This window comes from Theobroma cacao, chromosome 3 (assembly GCF_053813885.1).
Source record: "Theobroma cacao isolate CCN51 chromosome 3, ASM5381388v1, whole genome shotgun sequence".
In the NCBI taxonomy this organism is placed as follows: domain Eukaryota; kingdom Viridiplantae; phylum Streptophyta; class Magnoliopsida; order Malvales; family Malvaceae; genus Theobroma; species Theobroma cacao.
In genome coordinates this window covers 29,642,468-29,662,749 of record NC_142641.1, presented here as the reverse complement: position 1 = coordinate 29,662,749, position 20,282 = coordinate 29,642,468, and the positions used below count along the sequence as shown (strand labels likewise).

The 20,282-nt window shown below is 36.6% G+C and overlaps 2 protein-coding genes across 3 annotated transcripts; both read left to right on the top strand.

Annotated features, from left to right (window-relative positions):
• Positions 1-4,095: 4,095 nt before the first annotated feature.
• Positions 4,096-8,518, top strand: LOC18604576 (pentatricopeptide repeat-containing protein At1g74750-like). Its single transcript, XM_018118178.2, has 2 exons — positions 4,096-4,259; positions 5,802-8,518. The coding sequence occupies exon 2, from the start codon at positions 5,805-5,807 to the stop codon at positions 8,382-8,384; it is 2,580 nt and encodes an 859-aa protein (XP_017973667.1). The 5' UTR covers positions 4,096-4,259; positions 5,802-5,804; the 3' UTR covers positions 8,385-8,518.
• A 2,338-nt stretch (positions 8,519-10,856) lies between these two features.
• On the top strand, positions 10,857-20,193 carry LOC18604575 (uncharacterized). 2 transcript variants are annotated; one of them, XM_088804940.1, is made up of 15 exons: positions 10,861-13,923; positions 14,016-14,144; positions 14,225-14,416; positions 14,506-14,558; positions 14,694-14,976; positions 15,120-15,243; positions 15,328-15,537; positions 16,745-16,858; positions 17,647-17,843; positions 17,960-18,175; positions 18,303-18,578; positions 18,665-18,812; positions 18,899-19,032; positions 19,197-19,283; positions 19,366-20,193. In XM_088804940.1, the coding sequence occupies exons 1-15, from the start codon at positions 11,287-11,289 to the stop codon at positions 19,450-19,452; spliced, it is 4,887 nt and encodes a 1,628-aa protein (XP_088661066.1). In that variant the 5' UTR covers positions 10,861-11,286; the 3' UTR covers positions 19,453-20,193. The 2 variants fall into 2 exon arrangements, 1 of the variants encoding a protein (XP_088661066.1); XR_016025493.1 differs by lacking the exons at positions 19,197-19,283; positions 19,366-20,193 and having other exon boundaries at positions 10,857-13,923; positions 18,678-18,812.
• The last annotated feature ends 89 nt before the right edge of the window (positions 20,194-20,282 follow it).

The window sequence follows — 20,282 nt, the reverse complement described above, 5'->3', positions numbered from 1 at the left end:
CTCTGGAGTATTTCTTACCAGAAAAAAAAAACGTTTAAGCATTTTGAGCATTTTGGAGTAGTTTTTTATACACGAAGAAAATCTGTGAGCGTTTTGAGCATTTTTAAGCATTTTAGAGTATTTTTTATATATGAAGAAAAACTTTTGAACATTCATATTCATTAATTATGTTGTTAAATGGAATATGGTGTATCGTTTGAAATTGTTGATCTTGTTAAATGGAATTCAATAGTTTTGGTGATTTTTGAGAATTACGTGACTAGTTTTTAGGTATTGCGTGACTGACTTTGGATATTGCATTACTGACTTTGGGTATTGCGTGACTAATTTTTGATAAGGCATTGCGTGACTAGTTTTTGATAACGCATTACGTGACTAGTTGATAGGCATTGCGTGACTAGTTTTTGATAAGGCATTGCGTGACTAGTTTCTGATAAAGCATTGCGTGACTAGTTTCTGATAAAGCATTATGTGACTAACTTTGGGCATTGCATGACTAGTTTTTAATAAGGCATTGCGTAACTAGTTTCTGATAAGGCATTGCGTGACTAGTTAGTAAGGCATTGCGTGACTTAGGCATTGCTTAAAAATCAATCACGTAATGTCTAAAAACTAGTCACGTAATACCTAAAAACTAGTCACACAGTGATTAAGTCACGCAATACCTAAAAATCAGTAAACTCAATTTTGAGATTCTATGAATAAACCAATAAACTCAAGAACCTAAAATACATACTTTTTTTTTTTTGCTAAGCTATGAAATTGTGCATTTCATAAAAGATAGATTACAAAACTCCATAACCCTCCAAAGTAAGAGAAAATATATCCCTATCGAAAGGCCTTGCTTACTCCCTTTATACAAAAATAAAATATATCCTCTTTACAAAATATTCCCTAAACAATTTCAACTCAAAATCCTATAAAAAAAATCAAAATCCCTAACAAACATGCTTAACAATCATCCCAATCCCAGACACAACAAAACCGTGAACCACTATAAAACCCATCAAACATGCTTTAGCTGTTCTTTCTCCCTAAGCAAAATCGCTGCTTGCAAAGAGCAAAATCGCTGTTTATCGCCCTTAAGAACCCCAAGATCCACCATCCAAAAAAATAAAACAAAATAAGAAAGAGCTTGATGTCATCTCTGCGAATTAGATGGCGAGATAGACATATTTGAGTAGAGAGAGAAATCGATATTTAATTTTGAAATTTTTATCTAGATGGCGGGAGAGAGAAAACTGAAACCATTTTAATTTGTCTGAAATTGTTTAAAGGATATTATTGTCAAGTCATGCCAAAAATTGATCAAAAATAGTTAAAATTATAAAAAAAAATGATATTTTTGAATTAGGTTTATGAAGAAGGTTATTTCTCACAATTTTCTCATGAAAAAGCTACTCTTTTTAATGACAAAAGGTTCAAACTTTTGAAAATGAATTCATTCAAATTCACGCTGCAATGCAAAGGACATATTTATTGATCTGGAAAAACAGAAAAAGGTAATAAGTTTCCATTTCAATCTTGTTCATCATAGTAGATTTTTTTCGTGCTTTTTCTACGATTTTTTAATTTTCTTAAAACTCAATCCAACACCTTTTTTTTTTAATTGAGGAAGGTAATGAGAACATGTGGCAATTAAAGTCAAATGTTAGAGTGTATAATCATTGATTTTTTTAAATAAATTTTAAAATCATTTTATATAGTTAATTAAAAAATAATTATATTCAATTAAATTCTTATACTTTTATTTTGAACCAAATAAGTTATATATTTTTATTTTAAATTAAATAAGCTTTTATAATTAATGAATGATTTAATGAAAATATAATTTGTTATTTTATATCACATAGCATTGACGTGGCATATCATTATGTCAGATTGATAATAATGTGACATGTTGACATATTATAATTTATGATAATGTAACATACTAATGTGGCATGATAATATGACCTAGTGACATTTTTAATTCTCCACATCAACATCGTATTAGTGTCATGTGAATATAAAATGACAAATGATTAATAACAATTAGTCAACCATTAGTAATAAGTGATTATTTGATCTAAAGTATAAATATAGGGATTTTATTGAACATAATAGAAGAAGATTTATTTAAATTTTTTTGAATAGTTTAAGGACTTTTTTGAATATTATGTCTAAAAATATTAATATTAATTAATTATGCAATATATCAAAAACATTTTTTCAATATTAAAAATATTATATATAAATAATATTTAATTTTTTATATTTATTTATTTATTTCTCATCATATTATTATACCAATTAATTTATTAAGTGAATAATCATAAACTAGAAATTAAAAGAAAAGAAATATTTTTACGTGTGAGAAATTTATTTCTATTTTATATAAATTTTTTTATTATTTGACCTTAATTATTTTGTATTATATTAAATATTATAATATTTTAATAAAAATAATTATAGTAATATGATTCTTATTAAATAATTGATAATATTTTATTAAAAAGATAATAAATAAAGAAACAAAAAACAATAATACTCTATTATTTTATTGTTTTGTGAGATCATTCGTGAAAAGAGAGTCAATATTCTCTAAATGAAATCTATTTGGAAACAAACAATAAAAAATATGTTACGTTTTTTTCGAAAGTAAAACATTTACATTAACGAATATAAATTTTTTTATTAACTGGTAAAATTTAATTTATAAAAAAGAAATTTCCTTGTTCAAAACGAGAGTGGCGAAAAAAGAACTTTCAGCATTGGTGGCTGAGAAACTCAAACTGGAAAGTGGGATGACGTGGCCTTTTGACGGTGGAGGGCTGAAGCCAGGCTCAGTCCGAACTGGTACGTACTCTGTTATGTTAAACACGTGGCTCTTGTAGGCGCGTATACTCGTTTTCAAGGTCTAATTAGCAACAGAATTAACAAAAGTATCTTGTCGCTGCCCGCCCTGGATTCGCCAGATTTACTACAAAGGCCCCAACGCAAGATCCTGCTTCTGCCTTGACCACCAAGCCAAGCCAAGAAACATTCCACAGCTATATTATTATTATAATTATTATTATTAATATTATTGATGAGGTGTTTATAGTTGCACGTCGACATTTTTAAGGCGTAAGTGTTCCAATGCTCTTCGCCCACGCGTCCTCCGTTACATCCTCAGTGTCAGTGCCGTTCCATCGCTAGAATCTTCTGTCACGCTATGCTTGACTTTGTACACAATCATAATTCAAAGTAAAAATAAATAAATAAAAACACTGACCCACTGTCCAGTCCATATTAGAAAAGAGTTTTTTATTTTAATTTTTAATTTTTTTTATCAAAGTGCAATAAAGAAAGGGGTGTAAGTAGCCCAAGTATGTCGTATTTGATGACTCAATCTGCCTAATAAAAAATGTTACAAGACCAATTCAAAACAAGACTAGACTTGGGTTCGGACACCCGCAAAATGAATTGAATTACTAGTAATTGGATATTGTTATTAGTTTCATTTTGCTATATAACAGGATGAATACAATGTTTTAGTCGCTTATCAATTATCACGTTCTGTATTTATTTATAACTTGTGATCTTTCTCCTTATTATCATATTTAACTAACATGTTACAAAATATATATATATAATATTTTAAAAAAATTCTTATATTATTAAATAAAATTATCAATTAAATTTGTATATTTTTATTTTTGATAAAATAGATTCTTTTTATTAATAGTTGAGTAAAATGTTGTTACTATTTTTGCTTCTCAGATGATTAAGACTACTTTTTTTGCTTTTTATTGGACCAGTATTTACTTTTTTGCTTTCACAACATTTTACTTATAACAAATTGAATAACATTGACAAAAATGTACACAATTAAAAAAAATAAATTAGACACTCAATTAAAATTGAGTAAATAGTTAGAGATTGAGAATATGGGTGGCAAATAATATGAATGAATAAACTCTTATTTTTACTATAAAAAATCCATATTTATAAATTTGACTTGTAATTAAGCAGGCCATTTATTTTTTTTTCTGATGTAGGAAAAAAAAATCAACGTTCACAATTTACAAAGCAGGCCAAAAGGAAAGGCAGGAGATAAAAGCTGTGACAAGCAAGCACCGTCACAGCCTCTCCCCAACTTGCTTGGAAAAAAACAGGGTTGACAACACAGAGAAAGAAAAGAAGAGAAGCCGCCTCCGTTTCTCTCTCTAAAAAGATTTTCATTTTCCCTCTCTCTCTCTGGAAACAGACCCAGAAGTTTTGAACTCCGTTTTCAGGTGCCTGTCTCCCCACAAACCATGCTCCTTTTGGTTTTTTGCATTATAATCTTCTCATTGTTTAGTGGGTTTAAGCTGTTTTTTTTCATATTGCACCATTTTTTCTTTAATCTTTTTGGTTCTTTGACTTGTGGGTGTTTTTCTTTCTTTATTTTGATTATTGAACTTAGCTATGTTGGCTCATTCTCAGATGTGGAGGAAATTGATATTCTTTTTTGCCCTTTTTTTCATTATATTGTGTTCATCGTATCTTGGGTTTAAATTGTTATTTTTTTTGGTAAAAAAAAAGATGAAGAACTAGATGGCTTGATGTGCAAAAAAGCATTATGAGATTAGTCAAGGGAAAAGAAAAAAGCTGCGATAGGACTGCATTTTTTAAGGGGGTGTTTGGTTGGCTCTTTTCTGTTATTTTTATTGATTTGTTGTGCAAAAGAGAGCACGATGTTAGTTGAAGTCATTTGCAGTACTTGATTGGTCTCTTTCCTGGTGACTGCGGTTTTGTTGGCATTTATTGTTGTACCCTTCCTTAGTTTGAGTCTGAAGTGAGTAGATAATTGCCTGCTGAACGAAGGGAAAGGACCGTAAATCATATAATTCTCAGATGAAGTTCAATTAATTTTCCTATTTTCTATCCATTGGAGCATTGCATTTTAAGTTTTCTACTGCTTTTTTTTGGAGATTGACAAGGTAGAATAGCATCTAATTTGTTTTCCAATGGATTTTGAAGTGTTGGCATGGAGCATGGATGAGTATGGTTTATTTCTTTTGACAGAAAAAATGTCTTACTTTTCATAGGCCATTGTCACATCGCTTATATGGCCTATTTCTGTGTACCCATTATGTACAAATGTCACTTTATATGCGAGTGAATATCACCTCTGGGATACTTGCATTATCATCAGCTTGATGCTATTGCCTCCTCAAAACCATTTTTCTATAGTTGCAACTTGAGACTACCTTGTCTTCCTGGCAACTCTGGAGTATAATAAAGTATCCAGAATGGTTAATATTGCTGGTGGAAATGTCAAAGGCACATACGGTGCTCCCGTTTGGAATTGATAAAGAGGCTTAGAGCCTGAAAAACCTTTCGGAAATGTCCAAGTCACAGAAAACATCTTTTAAAGGGCAGGCCCTTGTTTATTCCGTTGAGTAGTTTGAAGTTGTTAACTTATTGTGATTCCTATTCTGAATTTCATGGTGCAGAAATGCTATATGATGTATAAATGTAATTACATCTCCTAATCTGGGATGTATAACAACTCCTATACCTCACTTTTCCAGCTGTCAGTGAAGATATCAAGGGCATTGCTGGAAGCAGAATTGTCCATATGATTTGCATGTGTTGCAAAATATATAGTTTGCATCTGGTGGCATGTATTGTTATACTTGATTTTCTGTTTTTGTAGCAAGGATGTAGATTATCCCCTTTTGCCATTGGTTTGTTTAAGTGCCACAGCTTTGAATTACCAATATCTTTTTAATTGATTGATATATGTGGTATAAAACTTTTTCTCTTCTTTGAAAATCTTCTGGTTTGTGCAGATCATGTTACGAGCAAAGCATATTGGTAACCTCTCAAGTAGTGCAAGGTCATTTTTATTTAGTGGGTCACGATGTAGCGCATCAGATGGAAATTCATGCACGTGCCCTGAAGATGAGTCCTGTGTTTCCAGAAAGCGGAGCATAAGAAATGAAGTTCTGTCCAAATCCTCAGGTAGGGGAACCCTGGCGTTGGGGACTGCATCCAAAGCTGTTGGTTCTCATGAAGCTGAGAGAGCACCACAGCTTGTCTCTAGTCCTATTCCTTTGCATAGATCTGGCAATGTAAATTATGACGTCAACATTGATGCTGCTCAACTTGATGGGCAGGCATCAGCTCCTATTTCTGACCAATTTGTTAAAGCTGGCATTGCAGCTGTGTCATTCTTGTCTGACATGATGAATTATAAGCTTCCTTTATCAGATGGGGGTGTAATGTTAAGCTCACCAAAAAACTGTGTGGTTGAATCATCGAGGCAACTTCCAAATATAAAATCTCCAGCTGTCAAACCTATCAAAAAAGAGAACTTTGCTAAAGTCTATCCAAAACCATCATCTGAAATAGCAGCAGGGCCAAAATCAACAGTTAGCTACCATGGTACAAAAGATAGAGGTAACAAGCCCAATTTTGTTAGAGGTTACAAGCAAGTTTCAAATGCTGCATCAGTGGGTTCATCCGAAACTCATAGAACATCTGCAAATACTTGTGATAAGGGGAAGCCTATGCCACAGAGAGTGAAAGCTCATTCTCATCGCTTCATGTCAAATTTTAACTCCAATGTCCTACCTTCAGATGCAAAATTTTCAGATTCTGGCACGGAAGGTTTTAAAAAATCCTTTAGGGACATGAAAATGCCAACAGGAGTTGTTCCTATGACCAGGCCTTTAGCAGGCACTCGGCATGTCACTGAAAGTGTTTCCCACATATTGCAACAGCTGAACTGGGGTCCTGCTGCTGAACAGGCACTTGAAAATCTCAACTTCTCAATGGATGCATATCAAGCGAACCAAGTACTGAAGCAAATACAAGATCACACAGTTGCTCTTGGCTTTTTCTATTGGTTAAAACAGCGGGCTGGATTCAAGCATGATGGTCATACATACACCACCATGGTGGGTATCCTTGGTCGTGCAAGGCAGTTTGGGGCAATAAATAGATTACTTGATCAGATGGTGAAGGATGGATGTCAGCCAAATGTTGTGACATACAATCGTCTTATTCATAGTTATGGACGTGCAAACTACTTGAAAGAAGCTATCAATGTGTTCAATCAAATGCAGGAAGCAGGTTGTGAACCTGATCGTGTCACATATTGTACTCTTATTGATATCCATGCCAAAGCTGGGTTTCTTGATGTTGCTATGGACTTGTACCAAAGAATGCAAGCAGTTGGCCTTTCTCCTGATACGTTCACTTATAGTGTGATAATCAACTGCCTTGGAAAGGCTGGGCACTTACCTGCTGCCCACAGGCTGTTTTGTGAGATGGTTGGTCAGGGTTGTGTTCCTAATCTAGTTACCTACAACATCATGATTGCTTTACAAGCAAAGGCTAGGAATTATGAGAGTGCATTAAAACTTTATCGTGATATGCAGAATGCCGGATTTGATCCTGACAAGGTTACATACAGCATAGTAATGGAGGTGCTTGGACACTATGGTTATCTGGATGAAGCAGAATCAATTTTTGCTGAGATGAAAAAGAAAAACTGGGTGCCTGATGAACCTGTTTATGGTCTGCTAGTTGACTTATGGGGAAAGGCTGGTAATGTGGAAAAGGCTTGGCAGTGGTATCAGGCCATGCTACATGCAGGGCTGCGCCCCAATGTTCCTACTTGCAATTCTTTGCTCAGTGCTTTCCTTAGAGTGCACAGGTTGTCAGATGCTTATAACTTGCTGCAAAACATGGTGGCTTTGGGTTTAAATCCTTCTTTGCAAACTTATACCTTGCTCCTGAGCTGTTGTACAGAAGCCAGGTCACCGTATGATATGGGGTTTTGTTGCCAGCTCATGGCAGTCACAGGTCATCCTGCACATATGTTTCTGTTGTCCATGCCTTCAGCAGGACCTGATGGTCAAAACGTGCGGGATCATGTGGGTAAGTTCTTGGATATGATGCACAGTGAGGATAGAGAGAGCAAGAGGGGACTTGTGGATTCTGTGGTGGATTTTCTTCACAAATCAGGGCTCAAGGAGGAGGCTGGATCTGTTTGGGAGGTAGCTGCACAGAAGAATGTGTATCCAGATGCTGTTAGAGAGAAAAGCTCGTGTTATTGGCTGATCAACCTTCATGTGATGTCAGATGGTACTGCTGTAACAGCACTATCTAGGACACTTGCCTGGTTTCGCCAGCAAATGCTAGTGTCTGGGATCAGTCCCAGCAGGATTGATATAGTGACTGGATGGGGGCGGCGGAGCAGGGTTACAGGATCATCACTCGTGAGACAGGCAGTTCAGGATCTTCTCAGTATTTTTAGCTTTCCATTTTTTACCGAGAATGGAAATTCTGGGTGTTTTGTGGGGTGTGGAGAGCCTCTTAACCGATGGTTACTTCAATCATATGTGGAGCGGATGCATTTACTGTAGTTGCCGTCATTGTAGCATAAACAGAGTTTTGTTGCAGGAACTAGAAGAGGTTGTGTGTATATGAATGATTGCAGCTTTTTAAAATTTAACGTTAAATGAGGAGCTGATGCAGCTTTTGATTGTGTTACAGTTTATATCAGCTTTTGATTGAAAATTGTGATTACATAACTGGTGCACTAAGAATATAGGATGTGTGCCTTTTCTCCCCCTTTTTTGCAGCCCTCGCTGTAATTTTGGATCCACCTGCAATGAACTAGTGGTGGTCAATTGAGCAGCGGAAAATTATGGTGTTAATGGCCAAAGTTTTTGGCTGAGTAGATCTATTCTCCTACCTTGTTGTCTTTATTTTGGCTGTTAAGCAATTATCCGTAACCTTAACCTTCAAAACACTTGAATACAACTTGTTAAGAAAGAGATTGGAAAAGTCAGTTGATCATTGTCATTTATATTCAGCTTACTTTGTTTGATTCTGCTTTCTGTTTATCTTTTGCATGATCTACTGAAAATAGCTTTTTCATTTTTTTTCACCTTTCCTACTTCAACCTATGATTTTAACCTTGCCATCAGCTCTGTTGCTTCTTTTCTCTGTTTGGATGCTATGCTGACTTGTTGATTGTAGGTTATGGGTTATAAGTACGAGTGCTGTCAAGGTTGATGGGGCGGCTGCTAGAACTGAAGTGGGTTAAACTTGTTTGGTTTTCGCAAGGCCTTGGTTTCCTAGTCCTGTTTCTCAAACTTATAATATTATGGTCTCTGTTGAAACTACTTGTGTTTCCAAATGGGAAGGAAAATTTTAAACTTCCGAATGCCCAAAGGAGATGGCATTGAGCCATTGACTTCACAAGCAAAACCAGAGAGAATGGTGGAAATTTTAGATATGGTAGTTGCACTGTTTCATTGGCCGTGCCATGACTGATGAAACTTTGTCCAAAAGTAACAAGCAATTTCATCTCCATATTCTCATTATGGGATGATAAAACCTTATTTCTTCCTTTCGACACGTTTATATTTGAATTCACATGCTTGACCAGTGAAGTCAACATCTTCTTCTTCTTCATGACCGGTTGGGGTGGTTGGGGCTTATTACTCCGCCTGTCCCATGGAAAAAGGGTCCTACTCCCTAGCCAATCTCTCAAAGGCTTTTACTCTGATTTTGTTTGGGCAACAGCAACACTGTCAATCAAAACGTCCCAGTTGATATATTGGTAATGGGACATCCCTTTCCCGTTCAGTTGTAAGTAGGCATCAACCAGAATTGGAGATGTCAATATTTTGCTGGTGTGGCAACCGCATTCGGCATCAAATAACTGAAGATGACATTTTTTGGGTTAAGAAAAACCTTGTTCTAACTGCTTGTCCTAGTGATTGTTTACCCGTTTGTGGCAGGCTGCCTTGTACTAAATGAGCTTCCGTCTCCAACCTTGCTTGCAAATGGTAGATGGGTCTCACTGAAAAACATTCCTGGCTGTTGGGCAGGGAAAAGTGTTGCGCGATGACCATGCCCCCGTATCATTAGTATCCGACTTCCCACCAATCTTAGAAAATGGAGTGCATGCAGGCAGCAGATAGCAGAGCATTGGCCATTCTAGGTAACAATTTTCATTTTCCAACACCTAATCAAATTGCTTTCACAGATTTTGTAATTTCAATCATGATATGATAGCATTATACTAGTGCCCAAAAACAGAAGAGAATAGGGAGAACAAATTAATTTCAAGAAATTTGTTATGTTATTGTGTTGTTATTATCCTTGACTTCGGAGACCTGAACTAGCTAGTATAAAGAAAAAATTTAAAAGTCTAATTAGGCTTTTAATTATCCAAGTTATGTTTTGACAATAATTTATGAAGTAAGAAAGAGGTGAATAATTAGGGAAGATGAGCTGACATGATTTATTGGATTGGGACTGGCTTTTCGGTTTCCTGTTCATTAATCATTTTCTTTTGCGGGTTTTGATTTTAAAGTGAAATAAAATTATTTAAAATTGACATAATGTTTTAAAAAAAATTTTAATTATTAAATTTTTTTAAAATTTTTTTTATTACATTTAACATTAACGTATGAAGTAAAAATATCATGTGATCATACCTAATCTATAAAATCTTATGTACTGAAATATTTATGTTTATTAATTATAACCTGTCTTGTAGGACAAGTTTTTGAGTTAGTTCACCTTCATATTAAACTTATACTAGGATTTACAAAATTCTCAATTATACAATTACTACACAAAGAGTCAAACATAAAGATGCACTTAATTTGGCAAGAGATAAGAAAATATTGAATATTCTTTTTAATTAAAAATATTTATGCTAATATATATATATATATATATATTTTATTTCCTAATACAGATTAAAAGGTAGAATTGCTTACAAGTTACACCTACCTACCCTTCATTTTGGTGTGAAACACACTTTCACCCTTTTATTTTATTTTTTTTGACCTTTTATCTTAATATTAGTTTCGGCCGTAAGCCATGATCCGAATCCCCAATAATCCCAAACATTTTCCCTAAAAACCCCCACAAGTAAAAGGAAAAAAAAAAAGAAAAAAAAAAGGAAAATCAAAACAAGCAATTGCTTAATCCCCATTTTAGACGCCTCACGCTCACCCTCTTGCCATGGGTAGGTGCCTGTCTGTCCGTCACGCTCACTCACAGGACCAACAAGAAGAAGCAGCGATTCTTCCCCAACTCTTAGCTCCTCGCTTCGATTTCGTCGCCGATCCTTCTCCTTTACCCCTCTGAATTTCCAACTTTACCCCGCACATTTCCAGTAAGTCCGTTCGCTATTCTCTTCGCCCCTCCCTCTCTCCATCCCAATTTCTTTCCCTCGAAACAAACAGATAACACAATATATATGATATGTTATGCATGTTGATTCGCTCGAGATAAAATTAGATGGGGCACAAAAAGAAGAACGCTGCTCCACGCTCTAAACGACCGTCGTCGCAGCCGCCGCCGGTGGCTGCCACAACGGTGGTGGATGTCATTAACGATTCAGCTGAACGCGAGCTGACTGGGAATAATGCCAAGATCGAGGTTGCGGCTGTTGCCGTTGAATCTGACGCTTCGTCTTCCTCGTCCTATGCGGCGGTTAAGATTGAGTGCGAGCGAGCCCTAACGGCTCTCCGACGTGGCAACCACACGAAAGCGCTTCGGTTGATGAAAGAATCGTGTACTTGTCACGAGAACTCGGCTCACGCGGCCTTAATCCACCGCGTTCAAGGCACGGTATGCGTGAAAGTGGCTTCCATCATCGACGACCCTAACGCCAAACACCGGCATTTGAAAAATGCAATCGACTCGGCAAAAAAAGCCGTGGAATTATCTCCCAACTCGATCGAATTTTCTCATTTTTATGCTAATTTACTGTATGAAGCGGCCAACGATGGGAAAGAGTTTGAAGAAGTGGTTCAAGAATGCGAACGTGCGTTGGCCATTGAGAATCCGGTGGATCCCGCCAAAGAAAGCTTACAAGAAGAGAGTCAACAGAAAATATCAACGGCGGAGGCAAGGATTTTGCACGTGCAAAGTGAGCTTAGGTCGTTAATTCAGAAATCGAATATCGCTTCTATTTCTACGTGGATGAAGAATTTAGGGAATGGAGAAGAGAAGTTTAGGTTAATTCCGATTCGGAGAGTAACTGAGGATCCAATGGAGGTTAGGTTAGTGCAAACGAGAAGGCCTAATGAGATTAAGAAAGCTACAAAGACTCCGGAAGAAAGGAGGAAAGAGATTGAGGTTAGAGTTGCTGCTGCTAGGTTGTTGCAGCAGCAGAAATCTGAGGCAGCTTCTTCAGCACTGTTGCAAAGCGAGGGAGAGAGGAATGGACTCGATTTGACATCAGGAAGTGGACAAAGAGGAGGAGTGGAAAGGAGGAGGAAGATTGGTTCTACTGCTGAAAGGAAAGATTGGGTTCGATCCTTTTGGAATTCAATGAGCGTTGATTCAAAGAAAGATTTGCTTAGGATTAGGGTTAGTGATCTCAAGGAGTATTTTGGTTTGTTGAAAGATGGGTTGGCGAGTGAGGTTTTATCAGAGGCTTTAGCATTTGCTGAGCTTAATAAGACTTGGAAATTTTGGGTTTGTTGTCGGTGTAGTGAGAAGTTTGCAGTTTCAGAGTCTCATATGCAGCATGTTGTTCAGGAACATATGGGTAACCTCATGCCAAAGATGCAGACCGTTTTGCCACAGAGTGTTGACAGTGAGTGGATTGAGATGCTCCTTAACTGTTCTTGGAATCCTTTGGATATTTCTGCTGCTGTTAAAATGATTGGGAATGAGTCTAAATGCCGGGACTCAGAGTTTTCCGAGGATTTCTACTCAGATAACCATAATGAGGAGTGTGATGATTGCTTCAAAGATGCATGGAGTTCATCTCCTGAGAAGGAACATTTGGGGGATCAATACAATTGTACTAGCGTAGAGGGCAAAAATTGTGACAAAGTTTCTAGCATTGAGTGCAAAGAATGTGATGGAAACCAGGGTTCTGTAGCATATCCCCATGTGGATAGTTGGCCAACAGTGGATGATGCTGAGCGCGCAAAGTTGCTTGAAAGAATTCATGCTACTTTTGAACTGCTTATTAGACATAAGTACCTTGCTGCAAGCCATCTTAACAAGGTGATACAATTCACAATGGATGAGTTGCAGAGTTTGGTCTCTGGATCTCAACTTCTGAATCATGGTGTAGATCAAACTTCCATGTGCATCTGTTTTCTGGGAGCTATGCAGCTTAGAAAAATCCTCAAATTCTTGCAGGACTTATCTCATTCTTGTGGTTTGACTAGATACTCTGAGAAGACCGCCCCTGTGGATGATGTGAATCGAGCCAGTCAGATTCTTGAGGTTAAAGAGAAGATTGTTCTTAATGGAGATGCTTCATGTCTCCTCCTGGATGAACGTTTATTGCCTGATGTGGCAATCCAAGAGGCTGCTCTTGCAAGTGCTAACGGTAGCAATAATTATGGGTTTGTACAGGATGCTGATGCTCTGCTGTCCTGGATCTTTGCAGGCCCCTCAAGTGGGGATCAATTGGCATCATGGATACGCAAAAAAGAAGAGAAAACACAGCAAGGACTGGAAATTCTTCAGATGCTGGAGAAAGAGTTTTATCACCTACAGAGTCTCTGTGAGAAAAAATGTGACCATATAAGCTATGAGGAAGCATTGCAGGCTGTGGAGGATCTCTGTCTTGAAGAAGGTAAGAAGAGGGAGACTGCAACTGAATTTGTTTATCGAAGCTATGAATCTGTCCTCAGAAAGCGAAGAGAGGAACTTATTGAGAGTGAGAATGATGTTATGTTCCTCAGCAGTAGATTTGAGTTAGATGCTATATCAAATGTTTTAAAAGAAGCAGAAGCACTGAATGTCAATCAATTTGGCTATGAGGATACTTATGCTGGTGTGACTTCTCAGTTATGTGACTTGGAATCTGGTGAAGGTGATGACTGGAGAACTAAGGATTATTTGCATCAAGTGGATACCTGCATAGAAGTTGCCATTCAGAGGCAGAAGGAACAATTATCACTAGAGGTTTGTCTTTTGCTTAAGTTGCAAGTTTCAATATAAAGAATTGATTCTTAACTTGCCGTTCTTAACTGTTTCTTTTTTTTTTTGCCAAGCAGCTGAGCAAAATTGATGCACGAATTATGCGAAATGTTACTGGGATGCAGCAGTTGGAACTCAAACTTGAGCCTGCATCTGCACATGATTATCGATTAATAATGCTGCCTTTAGTGAAGTCATACTTGAGGGTTTGTATTAAACTAGTTGAACTTTGTGTGATGTTCTTCTAGACCAATGTATATATCTTGATTAAAATTTTTAAATTCAGGCACACTTGGAGGATCTGGCGGAGAAAGATGCCACTGAGAAGTCTGATGCTGCAAGAGAAGCTTTTTTAGCTGAGCTTGCATGTGATTCTAAGAAGGGTAGTCGGGGGGGAAGCGATAATTCGAGACATGCTCAGGAGAAAAGCAAGGATAAGAAAAAGAACAAGGAGCTCAGAAAATCCAAGGATTCAAAGGTATGGTTTACCGAATTCTTATATTCAGCTGGAAGTTATTTAAGGTACATATTCCATGACACAGGTCTAATGTTTTCTTAGTGTTTCAGGCTTCTGGTGCAAATGAGCAGCATATGCTTAATGATGAGACTGCTGAGCAAGTGTATGTTTCCTCCTGTTCTGTCTTTGCAGATTCTCATTTATCTATTCTAAAGCATTCTGCTCTTCGCACGAGTGCTAGTACTACTTTTTGTGTAGTCTAATATTAATGTACATTTTCGTGTGTGTTTTCTTGCAGTTCTTCTGCAGTTGCTTCTGATGGTGACCATCTGGATTCTGAAGTTGTTTCTGTGAATGGTGATGACTTAAAACAACAAGAAGAGGAATTTAGACGAAAAATTGAGCTTGAAGCAGAGGAAAGAAAGCTTGAAGAGACTTTGCAGTATCAAAGACGGATTGAGAATGAGGCTAAGCAGAAGCACCTTGCCGAGCAACATAAAAAAACTAATCAAGTATTTGAAGAGATAGCAGCAAATGGATTGCGTGATGCTTACTGGGAAGCCAGTGATCTAGATATTCAGGTAAGCATTCCATTGTTGACTATTTCCTTTTATACATGATGAGATGGTTGGTCAGAGCTTTTGTGCTGAGATGTGCTTTATGCTGTTACTTTTAGAGGAAGCATAATGAGATAATCCAAAAACTATACAAACTTTCCTTTCAGGAACATTTGGCAATAAGTAACAGAGTCACGGACAATTTGGATAGCATACCACTGAGCACTGCAAATGGTTCAGCTGTGGCAGTGACTTCGAATACTTCTGGCACTTACGCAAAATTTAAACAAGGTTAGCAATATAGCAAGGTTTGTGAAAGAGGCTAGTGTGTGCCGTAGTACTTGGTAGATCTCATAATCTTTTTATGCTATGCAGGACTATCTAATGGTGCAGTCCCAGAGGATGCTCTTTTTCCTGGTGATCGACGGGCAGGAAGAAGAGGTAGACGACATAAGAGTTCCAACAAATTTCTTGATGGAAAGTATCAAGTCATTCCATCTGAAAAGGAAAGCATTCAAGTTGGAAGCTCTCATGGCAATGTGGAAGAGCAAGTTAGATACGTTGATGGTTTCCCCATGGACAGTGGTAAGTTTTGCATACATTTTGTACATTTTATGTTCTAGAATGTTATATTTTGCATTGCTTAACTCTGTGCAAATGTTTACAAACCAAGAGGTCTGTATGAATGGACAAATGGTTCTATGGTGATTGAAAGAGGGTTCAGATATAAACTGTGGAAGCAGTCAGTTGTCCTTTTTTTTTTTCCTCACTTAATTTGTGGTGACAGAAGAAAAAAAAAGGAGAGATTAAATTTACTTTCTTCAATATGAATTTTGCATGGATGTCTTAAAACTTGAAACAAATTGCTGGATTTTCTTGATAATGTCTTGACATTGAACTGTTCACATTATTGGATGCGTTTATGCTACCACAGGAATTATATCTTTCAGTAACATACCACTTGGTTCTTGTTTCATTGAATGCTTACTTGACTTTGGCATCTGAGAAATTCCTCTGGCATATAATATTCCGTTGTTTATGTAAAATTAATATTCGAAAAGTAGTTTAGACATCTTCTAAGTGCCTTCTTTGTTTCTGCATTTACTCTTGTGTCACATGTCACGTGATGTCATATTGAAGCAAGTGATATTTTGATATTGCATTAGATCTAAGCTTTGACCAATAGGTGCTTGAGCTGGAGTTTTTTAATTTACTGGATATCCTGTCTACACATGTCCTCATGGCTATTGGCATATTTTCTGTGAAATTTCTTTTCTGATGTTGCCTGTGTGTATTATGCCATTGTTCAAACCCCGTTCAGTGTTTCGCTTATTCAAAATGTTGTTCTGACTACTATGTCATAGTATTTGGTAAATCTAGAAAGTTCACCATGAGGTTGTACTGAAATTACACTTACCACATTTTATTTTGGAAAATTACAAATTCCTGCTTAATTTTGTAAACTGTAGCAGTTATATTACGTTAACCCATTACACGCATGTTTTCTTATTATCTATAATATATAAGGGGGAAAAGCATATGTAAGCTTTAGAATTCAAGAAATAAAGTGCATTGTTAATATCATTTTTTGCAGTTTGCCCTTAACATATGCATCTGATTCCTCCATTGACCATGCTTTTTTTATCTCCATGCCATAATGGGTACAGGCCATCTGTCGGTGTAAATTTATATTACTATTATTACTGTTTTAAGTTTTATAGTGTAAGTTGTTTATCAGATTTTTGTCCATGTTTTTGGAACTAAGTTGATATGGGTACTTCTGTGGAATTAGTTGCTCCTATCTCTGTAGAAGGTGGTACAAAGACTTTAAGACAACTGCAAGCTGAGGAAGATGACGAAGAAAGGTTCCAAGCTGACCTTAAGCAGGCTGTTCGCCAAAGCCTTGGTAATGTTCTGACTGCATTTATTTATGCATGCTTCATATCTTTATGCTACTCTTACAAGTGTTGTGCTTGGGATTGGTGTCTTGAAACAAGTTACTAGTTGTACTTGGTGAACCTAAAAGAACCATTTTAGTGTATGTTTGGTGATTTGTCTTGGGCACTCATTTTCTCCATAATATCTTATGAACAAACTGTAAAATGATTTCACCTGTGAACTTTTGAGTGGCAAAAAAAAATTGGTTTCATCTATTTAAGGAACATTTTGCGTTCATTATAAACTGCTATTATAAGGTTTATGTTGAGACAAACTTGGACAAAAGTTCTTTTGCTGGGTATTTGTTACAAGGGTTAAGTATTGGAGTCCTCAATCTGATTGGCTAATGCTTGAAATGTTTTGGATGAGAACTGCCATGTTGTGCATCAGCATTTAACTTGGTAGTTTTGGCTCAATCCTAGCGAGTGTTTATCAGTGTATTTGGTAGTCTATTGCGTAGTTGCATGTATATGTTAACATGAATGCTTCAGTAGGTGCTGAAAGAAGGTTTACTTGTATGAATTGGATTCCATATAGTTTAAGCCTAAATATTGCAATTTTCTTTGTATACCTATCTACTACTGTAGTTTCTATGTTCAGTTGTATACCATTCTTCTATAGGATTGATAGCAGCTTGGCCAGGAAATTAGGCAAATTGTTTAAGCATGGACTTGGTGTTAATTCCTAGTTATCACTTACCTTGAGTAGCTTGGCTACTTCAGCAGATTTCTAACCTGGTGTTATGTCATCTTTCAGACACATACCAAGCACAACAAAAAATGCCCTTGGGTTCAAGTTTGAGAACAGCACCAAGGGTACCTTTGCAAGTAAATAACCACGGTGTCTCACCAAATGAGGTCTCAAGTGAAAATTTGAATGAAACTGATGTGCTTGGTACAGGCCTGCAGAATGAAGTTGGTGAATACAATTGCTTTCTGAATGTTATAATACAGGTTGGTTTTTCTTTGTATGAGTGATTTATGGTCTCTTACAGCCCACCATTTTTGAACTTGGCTTTATATGAAATCTTCTCTTGCTAAATTGTTTGTTGCCTTTGGTATAAGCTCAGTCCTTGTGGCATTTGAGACGGTTTCGTGATGAATTCTTGCGGAGATCAACATCAGATCATGTTCATGTGGGAGATCCATGTGTTGTCTGTGCACTATATGAAATTTTCTCTGCCCTGAACATTTCATCTACTGATGCACGGAGAGAACCAGTTGCCCCTACATCACTTAGAGTAGCTCTTAGCAACTTGTATCCAGATAGTAACTTTTTCCAAGAGGTAAATTCAGTTTTTATTTTACAGCTTGGCTTTCCTAACTAGTAGATTTCTCATCACTAGCTATAAATTAGGATTTTAGAGGGATGTCTGTGTTGGAAAGTTCTTACAAAATTGTAGCAATTTACAGGCTCAGATGAACGATGCTTCTGAAGTATTGGCTGTAATATTTGATTGCCTTCATCGATCTTTTACTTCTGGTTCGAGTGTTTCTAATGCTGATTCTGCGGACAGCAACTGCACAGGCTCTTGGGATTGTGCAAACAGTGCTTGTATGGTGCATTCCCTTTTTGGAATGGATATCTTTGAACGAATGAATTGCTACAAGTGTGGTGTGGAGTCCAGACGTTTGAAGTACACTTCTTTCTTTCATAATATAAATGCCAGTGCGCTGCGAACTATGAAGGTATCATCCTTTACAAAAAAGTTTGTGCTAGAATTCCTGTTAAATTCTTTTCTTGGTTCTTCCTACCAAATTTGTTTGTCATTCAGGTTTTGTGTGCAGAAAGCTCCTTTGATGAGCTTTTAAATCTTGTTGAGAGGAACCATCAGTTAGCTTGTGATCCAGAGGCTGGTGGCTGTCGGAGGCTCAACTGTATCCATCACATTCTCTCAAATCCTCCGCATGTTTTCACAACAGGTTGTCCTTGAAGTTGTTAAATGAATTTATACTTAGCTAATCAGTAGTTTATACTTTTAAAATCATTATCATTTTTGGTCTTGCAGTTCTTGGTTGGCAGAATACAAGTGAATGTGCTGATGACATAGCAGCAACACTGGCTGCCTTAAATAATGAAATAGATATCAGTGTCCTTTATCGTGGTCTAGATCCAAAAAATAAGCATCACCTAGTCTCGGTGGTATGTATATGTTCTCTCTCTTTCTCTCTCTCTCTCTCTTGTGTATGTGTGTTTGAGTTTTATTTGTGAACACAAAATTTAAAATGAAGAAAGAGGTGATTATTGCATATTGGTTGTAAGGTTTGATTTTGTTGTGTTTTTCATATTTCTTCTTAAACTCTCAGGTTTGCTATTATGGGCAACATTATCATTGTTTTGCCTATAGTCATGATCATGAGAGATGGATAAAGTATGATGACAAAACTGTAAAGGTCAGTTTGTGTTCTATTGTCAAGTATGATATCCAATTTATTCCCTTATTTCTGGTATTACAATCTGATTTTTGATGTCCAGGTAATTGGTGGCTGGGCTGATGTTGTTAAAATGTGTGAACAAGGGCGCTTGCAACCACAGGTTCTTTTCTTTGAAGCTGTAAATTAACAAATTTTGGTGGAATCTTGTCACATTATTTATACACCGGATAGCATTGAGCTTAAAAAGGGTTTGGCATCTGATTGCTGTTGGTGGCAAGGTGTTGTTCATAGTCACATTGCAGCTTACACCCATTGCAGTTTATACAGTAAAAGCATGCAAAATTCGTTCAACAGGAAGTTTGAGAAGTTTTGTTACAAAAACAGAGATGTGATATAAAAATGAAGAGTTTTGAAATTCAACGAGTTTTTGGTAGGAGAAAGTGGTCTTTTGAGGGAAGAAATGATGTAAGGAAAGAGATTTTGTTTTAAATTATGAGGAAATCAGATAATGGAAGAGCATGAAGTTGGTTTATTGATACTCCTGCCTCGAAATACTTCCCAATTAATAAGGTGGATTTGGTTGAGAAAAATTGTATGTGATTGGCAGGCCAATGAATGCATTGAAGATCATTGCCAGGAGGATATAGCAATTGTAAGTGGGGGAAGTTAGTAGATTCAGAAACTGTGCTAGATTGTCTTTCTGTCCAAAATTATTTCCCCCAATATTTGACAGAGGTTCTGTATAGATCAACATCAGGGGACCTTCCCTAGGGTCTTCTACTCTTCAAATTCCAGCTTATAGTGAAGTTTTGTTGTCAACCTGAATCCTGATGCTGATGCTGATGGGGTTACATACATACATACATACATACATACATTACATAGTGATTTTTTGTCGGATCTCAAGAAAAATTCTAGTTACTTGCAAGTCCTCTCTCCCAAATCCCAATTTCCCTCCTTTTGCTTTTATATTGATGCAGAATTTCAGCCTTGCATGTTATTATTTGATATTATAAT